Source organism: Salmo salar, chromosome 03 (genome assembly GCF_965601325.2).
Source record: "Salmo salar chromosome 03, fSalSal1, whole genome shotgun sequence".
Taxonomy (NCBI): domain Eukaryota; kingdom Metazoa; phylum Chordata; class Actinopteri; order Salmoniformes; family Salmonidae; genus Salmo; species Salmo salar.
Window position 1 is genome coordinate 14,911,921 of NC_138293.1, and position 14,255 is coordinate 14,926,175.

General features: G+C 43.7%; 1 protein-coding gene across 1 annotated transcript; it reads left to right on the forward strand.

The window, feature by feature from the left end:
* The first annotated feature begins 73 nt into the window (after nt 1-73).
* On the forward strand, nt 74-7,409 carry LOC106598918 (uncharacterized). Its single transcript, XM_082973290.1, has 11 exons — nt 74-663; nt 1,623-1,710; nt 1,854-1,923; nt 2,093-2,191; nt 2,410-2,470; nt 2,559-2,910; nt 3,056-3,325; nt 4,307-6,095; nt 6,243-6,315; nt 6,426-7,176; nt 7,299-7,409. Exons 2-10 carry the CDS (start codon nt 1,640-1,642, stop codon nt 6,569-6,571), a joined length of 2,931 nt encoding a protein of 976 aa, XP_082829416.1. The 5' UTR covers nt 74-663; nt 1,623-1,639; the 3' UTR covers nt 6,572-7,176; nt 7,299-7,409.
* Nucleotides 7,410-14,255: the final 6,846 nt, after the last annotated feature.

A 14,255-nucleotide genomic window follows, 5' to 3' on the forward strand; every position in this document is an offset into this window, starting at 1 on the left:
TTAATTGACGTCACACATTGTCACCAGCTAGCTAGTTAACATTAACCCAGATTTCACTCCAGTAGTTGGCTTACATGTCAGCTGTGTCATTGTGGTCATCTCTGGCGATCATCATTGACATGATACAAGGGTAGTTTATATTTATTCGTATATGTATAAGTTTTATTCCAAAGATGAAGTGGCAGTTTCGAGACAACTGGGAACTCAGGGAGGGAAATGAGGTCAAATCATGACAACGGTGATCTTCAGATTGGAGATCCAGAAAGATGCCAGCGTTTCCGACTTGGAATTCCGATTGTTCCCAGTCGGAGCTCGTTGTGTTCGAGTTCCCATTGGTCTTGAACGCGCTGAAGTCGGAGATTTTCGAGTTCCCAGTTATTTTGAACGCGGCATATGTCCCAAGATACAAGGCAAGATGATATACTATAGAAGTGTAGCCTATTGTTGTCGTGGGGTATTTTGTTTTCCTTCTTTCGCCTATGACGTAATCTGGTCCAGAAATACGTCACCTGAACATGAGCGTGACAGGACTTCTTGGGTCAGTTCTTCATCAAGGAGTCAGTCAGTTTTCAGGCCTACCTACCATCAGCTAGGAAAGGACACCCGCTCAGACTGCGTGAGGTCAAAGTCTGTCACAGAGGCTAATGTAGACTAATCCACGAGGTACATGTATTTTGATTGTAGACCACTGCGACTTGTCTAGCAGATGACCCGATAATGCGTTGCCAGCCTCGGCTCCAGGCTTCACTCAGGAGACGAAAGCCTGTGGCTGAGGCTAGGAAAAGGAAATGCTGCCGTATGTTTCTATGTAATGTTAAACTGACACGAGGCACACGCAGGGAAATGTTTCTCTGCCCCTTCAGTTTCCGCTTGAGTTTTCTAGATGTTTGATAAACGTGGTTAACGTGTTGCTAACAGGGCACTGAGGATTAACACCCATAAGGGTGTCAATGAAAAATAATGATTATTAGCTACGTGGTGGTGGGACTAGGCTATAGGGTGGTTTGGGTTTAAACGCCCCTCCTGTAATTCTCGCATAAACCACTATATGTCACCAACATTCATGTATTTCATCACTTTCACTGGATGCCACTAGTCTTGCTCAACTGAAATTGTCATCTTTCTCATCTCAACTTTGTAAGTCACACCGACAAAACGGTTTTGAGGTACCATTGATCTTTTATTTTGTTATTTACAAAAAGTTATATAGCTAAATAATTTAACAAAGTTAGAGCAGTTGCTAGGCCCTACATCCATTTCCGGACTTATTAATGATATGTACCCATTTGATTCTTGAAAAAACGTTTAAATGGCACATGAGCTTAGTTCAATTGTCATATCCCATCAGACCCCCAAATATAAGCTTGTTTAACTCCAATCTGTGTAAACAAAGTAAATGTAAACAAACATTATATACCCTCAAAACATGGTTCCAACTATAATTGTGATATAATGGATGGTCAGTCCTTGCGTCCATAGCTCTGTCTATGAATTTGAGAGCGGTTACGTCTCCAGCCCCATCTCTCAGCTTTTTTGCGAAACAACTGCTGATTGCCCCTTTAAAACCTGAAAACACATGAATTTAATTGAGTTGTGGGAATAAGATATATGTTTATCTTCAGACAACATCATCCTAAAAATGTCTGACTACATTGTGAAAATCGAGGGAACTGGTCCCGAGGAGTCCGAGGCGTCCCCTGAGAAGTCCAGGTAGCTATTTTTAAAGCAGACAGACAAGACAGACTGACAGATCTAAAATGGATCTATATAGGTGCTCAACAACCACTTACGACCACTAAATACACTCAACAACCAAATCTCAATGGTTAACTCAGACGTGCTGTGGCCTACAGGGACCCGTCTCCTGAGCCTGCTGTCCTGCCCGTGACAGATGTGTCCTTCCTTGGAGCAATGGAACACACGGTGAAAAATGAATATTGAAATTGTTGAATAAATCTTGAGCATAAAATGTCTTCTAATCTGCTGGGTCTAGTTGAAAGCATAAAACATGATAGCAATCTATAATCTACAATATGTTATCTAGTACCTTTAGCCTAGTAAGCTATTAATCAATAGATTTTCATGCTCACAGAATGACATGCTTAGCTCCCTGGATCAAGTGATGGACAGTCAAACACAAGAAAATGGTGAACAAGTGGAAGCAACTGAAAGTCAGAGGAAGAGACTGAAGGTAGCAATCATCTTATGTTACTGTCAGTACATTTCTCACAAATAACCTGCCAACCTGCCTTCAAAAGCCAAGGGGACTCTCGTCAAACGCATTTAGCTCTTGCTCTTTTACCCAGTGTAACAGCTGCATTTCATGAACTCAATGTGCTATTAAATGTTATGATTGCTGCATTGCCTATATTAGTATATTTGACACGGTTTACAATTGTCTCGAAACAGGGAAACCTAGGTTTGTCCTCTGCTGGGTGTTCACTTGGATGTATTCCAAGCTTTGACTCAGGTCAGTGTTTAATCTTTACTTGATGACTTTATTGTATCACTATGATAACACCAGCAATGTGTCAGATATATCATCTTCTTTCCTCTAGTGTCCCTTACATCTACGGTCAACACGGATAACAACTCAGCGGAGAGCCTAGAGCAGCTGCAGTACCAAGAGGTCCTGAGGGTGGATACATGTGATGAGGTGGAGGTCAAGATGCCTGTAGATAATGACACCCTGATGCCCACAGTCGTTGACTGTGACTCCTTGCCAACCCTGGACCAGATAGCCTCCTTGAGAACTCTTCAGGAGGAGATGGACAGAGTGCTAGACATGGACACTGAGGATTGTCTCTCAAGAACAATTAGCTTTGAAAGCAGACCAATTCCGGAGAGGAGTGGAAGCACAAAGCCATATTGCAGTGGTGTACGCTCGGCAGCTCCCTACGCTTCAAAACCGTAAGTATTTTTTTTTACCAATTCTGTGACAGCCTATGCTTTTCTCATTCTTACTTTAATTTTAAATGTGGAAGTTGAAAACAAATCCTAGATCTATGAAAGTTATCTGAATAAACCCAATGTTATTGTTCATTGTCTGTTGTAGATCCCTTACATCTATTGACGCACATGGGGCTGAAAATGAGGTGGAGGCCAAGGTGCTCAATATCGACTTATCTTCATTCACCCTGGACCGGATTTACTTCTCCAGTATTCTGCAGGAGGAGAACGACAGAGTGCTGGACATGGACACTATGGATTGTCGCTCTCTGTCGAGAACAGTTCACTTTGAAAGCAGCCCAATTCCGGAGAGGAGTGGAAGCTTGAAGACGTATTGCAGTAGTGTACGGTCGCCCACCCCCTACCAGTCAAGATTGTATGTTCATTTCGTTTGACTACATTATTCATTCCATTCTCATTCTTGTAAGAGTTGAAAAAAGGTCCTAAACAGGTGGTCTATGACATCACTTATCTGATAGTAAGAGTTTTGTTGCAAAATGCACATTTCTCACCTTTGTGTGTAAATGATTACTATTTTAATATTAATAGTACTATTCTCAGAATTTGAATTAATAGATTTTAGCTTTAAAATGTGTTTAGTTGCTAAACGCTATATATCCATTGTTTAACCCCTTACACTCATGGGAATTGGCCTATATGGATAGGGCTACATTAAAATGTTTCTAACAGAAGAAATATGGAAAGTATATTAATAACCATGGTAGCAATTTGGAGATTATGGGGAAATTATTAGACTAAAGGTGAGAACACAACAGTTCACCTGACAAGACTGAATCCAAACATTACACTGTTGATATTTATGCACATTTGAAATTGACTGTTGGCAACATTTTTGCTGCATTTGTTGATAAACAAATCTGAAAACACTCTGGATACACTCAGTAACATAATAGGGTTTGAGTGAGAGGTCTAACTGGTGTTTCCAAGTGGCCACACACCTCTCCAAAGTGTGCACAGTTCCTTAGTAATTTCCATGCACTTTTTATGACTCAAGAGTCTTCAACTCTAAGGTGCTTTATTAAAATCTCCTAGCTGTGCCGTTGAAGAATTAGACCAAGCACACTTGTAGTTGTTTTGTTTGGAACACAATTACTGTTGTTGTTTACGCAGTCCTAAGAACGGTTCATTATAAATCACAATCTGGGTCAGGTGGGCATAATTTCAAAGATTTTTCTATTGCCAACAAGTTATAAAATACAATCTTACAGTTTTAGGCTTTCACAAGGCATAGAATGGAGTCATGAGTGCATTCAGGACATTTTCTTCACAATACAACAAACATTTGGAATGAAACTCTTTGTATGTTCCCAACGGTGTACATTATTGTCTATTACAGATCCCTTACCTCCACTGAGGCACATGATGAAGTTGCACACAGTTCAGGCACACAAGTGAGCCTCCAAATCCTGATGGACCCTCTGGAGGAGCTTTTTGGTATCACTCAGGATATGATATACACAGACGTCCAAGATAGAGTGATTGAAGTGCTGCAGGACATCTACTTGGCAGCTAACCAGCTAGAGCAACAGCTATTCCAGAGTGTCTTTGACAGGCAAGCCAGAGCCATTGTAAAGGCGGTAGTGCAGCAGATCAATGCCGCCCTGTCCAGGGCTCTCCAACAAACCTGCTCGGGATCACAATTACTTACTATAGTGGGATCTGCCAAGCTCTATAGCAAAGATGGGTTGGCAGCGGTTGAGGGCCAAGGAGTTCCTTTGATCACCTCATCAGCAGAGGGAGACAGGGATGGTAACAAGGAAGGAAGTAGACCGTTGAAACGTTGTTTTAACAGCTTTGTTCGTGTTTTGTCAGCAAAAATGAGGAGTATCTCCAAGGGGATCAAACAGAGCAGCGAGAGGGCACAACAAGAGCACAGGCTAGTTGTTGAACTGCCAGCATCATCTGACGAGGGTACAGAGCAAGAGGCAGCAGAGAAAGCTGGATCTAGTACAGTTTCTGAACCCTCTAGGGAGGAGATCACAGAGGTCAGTGAAGTTCTTCAGTCGGAATCCGATGATTCTCTACTTCCCTCCATCGGGGGAATGCTCTTCCACGTTGGATCCATGCCTCATACAGAGGATTCAGTGGAGCTATACGGCAGGGTCCCATCAAAGTTGACACCAGAAAGTATGGTGCAGGAAGAACGTGTTGATGAAGGCTTGTCTAAGGCTTGTTCCAGGACAACTTCTTCAACCAGCACCACTTTCAGCATGGTCGACGTCCAGAAGACTGCTACTTTGACCACTTCTGGAAGTGACAGGGGTAGAAGCATTATCACTACCCCAGAAACGCCAGAGCAGAGTCTGCACCACCAGGGAGGTGGACTGGACAGCCCTGTCTCCTCAGAGAGAAGAGTGGCTGAAAGTGGCAGAAAGAGCCCTGCAACTTGGTCAGACGCAGAGGGATTAAGTTATGCAAAAAAGGCTGTGTCTGAGTTAATGGAGAGGATGGTGCTCAGCCGTGAGGATGCAGCGTCAGCAGAGAAGAGCCTGGAGATCCTCCTCTCCTCTGGTATTCTTCGTCCTCACACTGACAAGTTAGTCGACCAGCTGCGAAACCTTTTGATGGTGAACAGCACACTAACAGCACAATCTGTAGCTGACAGGTCAAAATCAGAATCTGCTCTGCCAAAGTCCAGCATGACAGGGGAACTTCAAAGGGAGATCTCAAGGAAGGGTTTGCTGGAGATAGCATATACTATCACCGAGAGATCTATAAAGACCCTTTTGGAGCAGCTGCTCACTGCCCTCCTCCCTCCATCTGCAGTGGTTGAGGTTGCCAGGTCATGTCAGAACATCCGACCAGTCACTCCCTCTCAGGTGATGAGTTCTGAAGTTAGCCCAGGGTGCTGCAACCCTCTTTCAATGATTTGCCGTGTGATCATAGATGTCTTTACGATCACAAGACAGGTGGTTGAGACAGCCAGTGAAATGGATATGTCTCCCCCCGGAGAGAACATTAATGGAAGGCTTTGTAGCAACACGGCACCACTGCCCACTGATTCAACCTCATCTGTCCACCCGATCAACCGTGAGTGCGACAGATCTTTGATGACCAAACCAACAAACAAAGTCAAGAGCTTGACATTCTCATTTCCTAAGCTCCCAAAGATCAGTCTCATAAAGGTAAAACCCAGTCTTCATTATTTTGGGCAAGGCATTGAGATCAACTTGGACAGTAAATGTATTGGTATTTTGACTGCAATCAAAAATAAATGTTAAGCTTGTTTGACATTCTTTGAAATTCTTCTTTCCTCGCGTTTAAATCATCAGAGCAAGAAAGTCAACAAAGGGGATATCGCTCCCCTTGAGACCACCAAGGATCCTGCTGATGTCAACTATAGTAGTATGTAGCTAATAGATTACTAACTTTGCTTTCAAAAGCATACAGGTAGTACTGTGCATGATCAGTGTTTTCTGTTATCCATTTTCTAACGCCACGTTCTTTGTTCACAGTGTTCTGCACTACTCCAACACCAGAGAATGCACAACGACAAGAGGAAAATCTTGCCTCCTGCTCCTCACAGAGGACAGAAAGGCCAAAGAACCAATTCTTTTTAATCAGGGTATACTCTGCCATGTCTAGGCATGACAACAGCTAGCGTCAGTAGAAATGTCCTTTTGGTTATTTGGCAACACAACCAGAGGACCATCTCGTCACCTACTCCACAACGAGGAAGGAGAGGCTCAAGAAGTGTTCATTTTCACTGCCATAACTAATCATTTCAACTCAGTCCTACTGACATCCCACTGTGCAAAAACTGGTTTAATCAACATCGCTTCCACATCATTTCAACACACCAAAAAATCTACATGATGAACTGATAGGATTTACAACAAGTCATGAACGTCAGGGCATTTCGTCTTTTCTTCACCCAACTTTTAATCTAAATCCAATGACATGGTGATTTTTTTTTAAACGTTGAAGTGACGTTAGTTGACAACTCAACCAAATGTAAATCAAAACTAGATGTTGAACTGACATCTGTGCCCAGTGGGATTTGCTGTTGTCAGTCTTCTACACGGGTTTTGCAACTGCATCAGAGGACCATCTTGCCTCCTACTCCCCAACAAGGAAGGAGAGGCCCAAGAATTGTTACTTTTTTGTCAACCAGTCCTTTCAACTCTTTCAAAACTCATTTCAAAACTCTCTTTTCACCTATTAATCTCATTCACGAAGCTTCCAAAGAAATATCTCAACAAAAATGTAAGTGGATCTCACTCCCCTTCCGACTATCCAGAGTGAGACATAAAGCATGCAGGTAGTGCTGTGCATGATCAGTATTTGTTATTATCTGTTTTTTAAACACCACATCCTCTTGTTCATAGTGTCCTACACCACAACCAGAGGAGGAACTTGCCTCCTGCTCGCCAATGAGGAAGGAGATGCCCATGAAGCTTCCTTTCACTTCCTTCAATAATAAACTGCCACTTCATGCATTCATGAGTCCTTTAGTGAAATGTATATTTAAAAAGTAAAGTAGAGTGGAGAGATCGACAAAGAAGAAAATTAATGGGCATTCAAAGTTCAAAGAAATCCTTCATGACATTCTATGAGTCTTAATCCAGTGGTAGAGTTCAACATGGACTATATAGGTCTGCTGCCAAGCCTATGAATCCTATTCTCTTCTCCCCTTTGGACTCAAATATTGATAAAGTCCCTGGCAGTCAGGTTCATGTGTGACACAAATGGTCTGACAAGAATATTTACTATGAGTTAAACACCATTGCAAACCATGAGGCAATCTGACCATAAATAAATAGGCTTTCCATTATATACTGTGATCCTGGCTTCAATCACACATTCATTAAGTTAGTTGTAACAGATGATATAACAGTATTGATTACTTAAATGTTACACAGACGCCCAAAGGTCACTATTACTGATGGTGCAGTCTTCTATCCACCCATTGGCTAATACACAGTAGCTACATCTATCATATAAACACACTCTAAAGCCTGCTTCCCATCAGAATGTGCCTTGTTGATCAGAGTTCAGTGGGAGTCATGAGACTGGAGCACGAAGTCTCAGTGGGTTGTGATATAAAGCCACTTGTGATATAAATATAGGTATGTCGAATCTGGCACTCAAATGGTGGCACATTGGGACACAATTTAATGTCTCATCTGTAGATACTATCCCCTTATGGTGTTTCTTCCCTCTTAAATGACCTTCAAAGTAATTGTATTTCTTTATGAAAATGCTGCTGTAAATTTGTTCTCTCATCAAATGTCTGAGATCAGTCTCATTTTGAAGGGAATTTATTCGGCTATATGTCTCATGATATGTTGTCAACGACATGAATCAAAAGGTATGACCCAGTGACTTCATCTCCATGCATTATATTATTTGGTCATTCTGCATATTTAAGAACAACAATTTGCCAGGAATATCAGAAATTAACACACAAACACAAAAAATTAAAATCAAGGAGGCCGAGATGCAAAAATATGATTCATTTAAATCCATACTGAAAATAATGGAAATAGTGATACATTAGAAATCTCTGGCAATGTTTTCAATTGGGAGGTCTAATCGTGACACCACTCGTGGCATTTGCAGTTCACGACCTCTTTGTACAACCAATCACTTTTTAGACAGTTCCCTCTCGTCCAATCGAATGACGTGATGTTGGTGCGTGTAGTTGTGTTGTTTTTAATTTGGAAGTGAGCGAATCAGGGAACTGTCAAGCTGTAAAAAAGAGCACCATGTATTTTCCAGAGTATCACAGTTGCTATAGCTTCAGTTAGCTAATTAACATAAACCCTAGCAACCTGTTGATTGATGTAAGCAGGCTAACGTTAGCTAGCTAGCGTGTGTAAAATAATAGCCACCAATGTTTAACAACGATGAGGATCTTCTAGATGTGGCCACTTTAAGGAATCAATTGTGATCGACGGAGATACGTTTGAAAAGTTTGGGAGAACAAATTATGGTAACGCTAACTTAGCTTATAATTGTCAATCGACATGTTTACTGGTGCAGGTCAGGTTGGCCAAAGCCAGGAAAATGCAATTTCATCACCCACATAGCTAGCCTAATTGACAAAAATTAACAGACGGTTCGGTCCTCTGAAAGTCCAACATGTGTGGCCCTCACTTTGACATGTCTCTTCCACATCCTCCTAGTCAATCAGGACATGAGTCACAGTGAGTGGTCTGAGCAGAGTACAACATGTGGGTTGCCAGGTCGTCTGACCTTTGAGCAGGGGTTCCCAAACTTTCGAGCATTGGGGAACAGCCCCACCTGGCAACCCAATTCTGGAGAGAACCCTCAGCCTACCTAGTACTGAGTCCAGGGTGAGAGAGATAACCAATAGTTATATTGTATAAGTCAATGGAGAGAACCATCCAGTTTTTATGGTGGACAGTGTCTGTAACTGTATATCTTCGTGAATGTGTGTGGTCATTTGTGCACTAGTGTGTATCTTGTCCATGACTTTGTCTGTTTGTATAACATCAAATCAAATTGTATTAGTCACATGCGCCGAATACAACAGGTGTAGACCTTACAGTGAAATGCTTACTTACGAGCCCCTAACCGACATTGCAGTTTCAAAAAATACGGATCAGAATAAGAGATAAAAGTAAAAACTAATTAAAGAATATCAGTAAAAAATAACAATATATACAGGGGGGTGCCGGTACAGAGTCAATGTGCGGGGGCACCGGTTAGTTGAGGTAGTATGTACATTTAGGTAGAGTTAATTAAAGTGACTATGCATAGATGACAACAGAGAGTTGGCCCCGGGGGGGGGCAATGTGAATAGTCTGGGTCGCCATTTGACTAGATGTTCAGGAGTCTTATGGCTTGGGGGTAGAAACTGTTTAGAAGCCTCTTAAACCTAGACTTGGCATTCCGGTACCGCTTGCCGTGTGGTAGCAGAGAGAACAGTCTATGACTAGGGTGTCTGGAGTCTTTGACAATTTTCAGGGCCTTCCTCTGACACCACCTGGTATAGTGGTCCTGGATGGCAGGAAGCTTGGCCCCAGTGATGTACTAGGCCGTTCGCACTACCCTCTGTAGTGCCTTGCGGTCGGAGGCCGAGCAGTTGCCATACCAGGCAGTGATGCAACCAGTCAGAATGCTCTCGATGGTGCAGCTGTAGAACATTTTGATGATCTGAGGACCCATGCCAAATCTTTTCAGTCTCCTGAGGGGGAATAGGTTTTGTTGTGCTCGCTTCACGACTGTTATGGTGTGCTTGGACCATGTTAGTTTGTTGGTGATGTGGACACCAAGGAACTTGAAGCTCTCAACCTGCTCCACTGCAGCCCCGGTCAATGAGAATAGGGGCGTGCTCTGTCCTCTTTTTCCTCTAGTCCACAATCATCTCCTTAGTCTTGATCACTTTGAGGGAGAGGTTCTTGTCCTAGCACCACACGGCCAGGTCTCTGACCTCCTCCCTATAGGCTGTCTCGGTGTTGTAGGTGATCAGGCCTACCACTGTTGTGTCATCGTCAAATTTTATGATGGTGTTGGAGTCGGGCCTGGCCGTGCAGTCACGAGTGAACAGGGAGTACAGGAGGGGGCTGAGCACGCACCCCTGAGGGGCCCCTGTGTTGAGGATCAGCATGGCAGATGTGTTGTTACCTACCCTTACCACCGGGGGTTGGCCCATCAGGAAGTCCAGGATCCAGTTGCAGAGGGAGGTGTTTAGTCCCAGGGTCCTTAGCTTATTGATGAGCTTTGAGGGCACTATGGTTGAACGCTGAGCTGTAGTCAATGAATAGCATTCTCACATAGGTGCAATAGAGACGGCATCATCTGTGAATCTGTTAGGGCATTATGCAAATTAACTGGGTCTAGGGTTTCTGGGATGATGGTGTTGATGTGAGCCATGACCAGCCTTTCAAAGCACTTCATGGCTACAGACGTGAGTGCTACGGGTCGGTAGTCATTTAGGCAGGCTACCTTAGTGTTCTTGGGCACAGGCACTATGGTGGTCTGCTTAAAACATGTTGGTATTACAGACTCGGACAGGGAGAGGTTGAAAATGTCAGTGAAGACAATTGCTAGTTGGTCAGCGCATGCTCGCAGTACACATTCTGGTAATCCGTCTGGCCCTGCGGTCTTGTGAATGTTGACCTTTCTAAAGGTCTTATTCACATCGGCTGCGGAGGGCATGATCACACAGTCTTCCGGTACAGCTGGTGCTCTCATGCATGTTTCAGTATTATTTGCCTCAAAGCGAGCATAGAAATAGTTTAGCTCGTCCGGTTGGCTCGTGTCACTGGGCAGCTCTCGGCTGTGCTTCCCTTTGTAGTCCGTAAGGGTTTGCAGGCCCTGCCACATCCGACGAGTATCAGAGCCGGTGTAGTACGACTCGATCTTATTCCTGTATTGACGCTTTGCTTGTTTGATGGTATAGCGGGATTTCTTATAAGCTTCTGGGTTAGATTCCCGCTCCTTGAAAGCGGCAGCTCTAGCCTTTAGCTCAGTGCGGATGCTGCCTGTAATCCATGGTTTTTGGTTGGGGTATGTACGTACGATCACTGTGGGGACTACGTCATCAATGCACTTATTGATGAAGCCAATGACAGATATGGTGTACTCCTCAATACCATTGGAGGAATCCCAGAACATATTCCAGTCTGTGCAAGCAAAAGTCCTTTAGCTTAGCATCTGCTTAATCTGACCACTTTTTTATTGATCTAGTCACTGGTGCTTCCTGCTTTAATTTTTGCTTGTAAGCAGGAATCAGGAGGATAGAATTATAGTCAGATTTGCCAATTGGAGGGTGAGGGAGTGCTTTGTATGTGTCTCTGTGTCTGGAATATAGGTGGTCCAGAGTTCTTTTCCCTCTGGTTGCACATTTAACATGTTGATAGAAATTGGGTAAAACTGATTTAAGTTTCCCTGAATTAAAGTCCCCAGCTTCTAGGAGCGCCGCCTCTGGGTGAGTGTTTTCTTGTTTGCTTATGGCGGAATACAGCTCATTCAATGCTATCTTGGTGCCTGCCTCTGACTGTGGTGGTATGTAAACAGCTACAAAGAATACAGATGAAAACTCTCTTGGCAGGTAGTGTGGTCTACAGCTTATCATGAGAAACTCTACCTCAGGCGAGAAATGGCTCGAGACTTCCTTAGATTTCGTGCACCAGCTGCTGTTTACAAAAATACATAGACTGCCGCCTCTTGTCTTACCAGACGCCGCTGTTCTATCCTGCCGGTACATCGTATAACCAGCCATTATGTGTGAGATGAGTGTTTCTTAGATGTTTGTGTGTGTGTTGGGTTTGTGTGTGATTTATTTAGGCGTTCATTGCTTCTGTGTGTTTGTATATGTCTTATATGCATTGCCATTTTGTCGCTGATGGCATCTCTTAAATGTATCCCAGTTTTTCACCTCAGTCTATCTCATCCAGGGCCGTGGAGATGGAGGTTGCCCCCTCCTCAGGAAGAAGCTGGGTTACCTGCGTCAAGAGAACGACTCCCTGGAGAACAGACAGCTCATTAGGGACCTGGAGGTGGCCCAGATTGAACTGAGCAGCTCCAAGACCAAGGTACTTAGTGAGAACAACTATGAATGTGAAGATCGTTGACGTTCACTAGGTGGGGATACTAAATGGTCTCTGTTTCTCTGCTCTTCCTTCCCTCAGGTCTGTCTCCTGGGCTCCACAGTAGGGGCTAAGACCTCCAGTGTGACTGTCACGAGATAACAGATCCTGGGCTTGGAGGCCGATGTAGAGGCCCAAGCCAAAGAACTCCGGTAACTAAGCATCTTGTAACTAAGCATCTTCTCACATAACCATAAAGCCCTGAACTTCTACACACACCTTTGCCCTGAAATTCTGAAAATGTTGTATTATTCTATTTAGTTTTGTCACGATACCAACATTTCCCAACTTTAAAAACATTTGGCACCAAACAGAATTTAAGGAGCACCAGAAAGATAGATTTGTTTATATAGTTTAGGCTTACATTAGGCCTACATGAATCCTACCTTTGAAGCACATCTCATGATTAGCAGAGCCCTTTATTTTTTTCCTGGGCCAATCAGATGTGCCTTGACCTACTGTCAAGTTACCAGGTTGTTAGCTAACTAGGTAACATGACTGAACACCGTTGTTTGTTATCCAACCAATAACTGGCGACCCAGGATCAGTTTAAAATGGATCACGACATGGTTTTATGAGATTTTACTTTACATTTACGTCATTTAGCAGACGCTCTTATCCAGAGCGACTTATGAGATGATATAAAATGTGCACAAAATCGAGCAGAAAGAAAAAGAAGCTGATCACAGCTGCCACATGTGATATGCGCATGAAGTGAACTGGAAATTATTGGACTGGCGCCTCCAAGATTAGTTGCTGTTGCTTAAAAAATGTAACTGACTTCATAAGCATTTTATAATGGGCGCCAGCTGGTTCTTAAGATCGTTGGTAGTATCATATGAAACGGTATTCTAACATTTTAGGATCATGACGTTTTGGTACCGTGATATTACCGTGGTAACGGTATACCGTGCAACACTAGTTCTATAATGTCATACCATTTTATAACATTGGTTACAGCCTGTAATACATTTCAATATAGTTCTTGTGAGCATAGGAAACTAGGGGGGAAACACTGACAGCAGCTTTTTTGGGCCAGAACCTGAACACGTGGGTTGGGCCAGAGCCTGAACACGTGGGTTGGGCCAGAGCCTGAACACGTGGGTTGGGCCAGAACCTGAACACGTGGGTTGGGCCAGAGCCTGAACACGTGGGTAAAGCAGCGTTTCGGAACTACATCATTGATACTCTGATTGGTTAGAGACGATCCAATCGCTGATGACTTGGTTTTGTACAAAGGCCCTCACTTCAACTTCTACGATGGCAGACTCAGATTGAATGTATGGAGAGATCGATACAACGGCAGAATTAAATTCAGGATGAGTCGTCAGGCAACTGTCTTGGTCTGTTGTCTTACGTTCGGTTTCTAGTGAACACGACCCAAGGCTAAAATGAATTGCTAATGACAGCTGAGTAAATTGATATGGAGCGCTTATCTTGATTATAAATGTCATTAAAAACCTCTTCCCGTCTGTTTCTCCAGTGAGCTGAAGGACGAGGTCACCCAGGCACGAACACAGGCCGCCGAGGTCCAGGGACGTCTGGAGGAGGCTGCCCAGCAGTCCTCGCGGCTGGGATGGAGCTGGGCGAGTGGGCCTTGGCAGCCAGGGAGCTGGCCTCTCCACAGGGAGACGGAGCACAGTGCCAGGAACACAGGCTGGCCCGGTGCCGGAGAGAGAACCAGTAGAGCCAGGCTGAATGAGCTAGTCTGGAGAACATACTGAG

Bases quoted from the DNA above. Each gene is read 5' to 3' on its own strand.
- LOC106598918 (XM_082973290.1), top strand. From the start codon at position 1,640: ATGTCTGACTACATTGTGAAAATCGAGGGAACTGGTCCCGAGGAGTCC. The intron at 1,711-1,853 runs GTAGCTATTTTT...TGTGGCCTACAG, and splicing joins GCGTCCCCTGAGAAGTCCAG to GGACCCGTCTCCTGAGCCTG. The intron at 2,471-2,558 runs GTCAGTGTTTAA...TCTTTCCTCTAG, and splicing joins TATTCCAAGCTTTGACTCAG to TGTCCCTTACATCTACGGTC.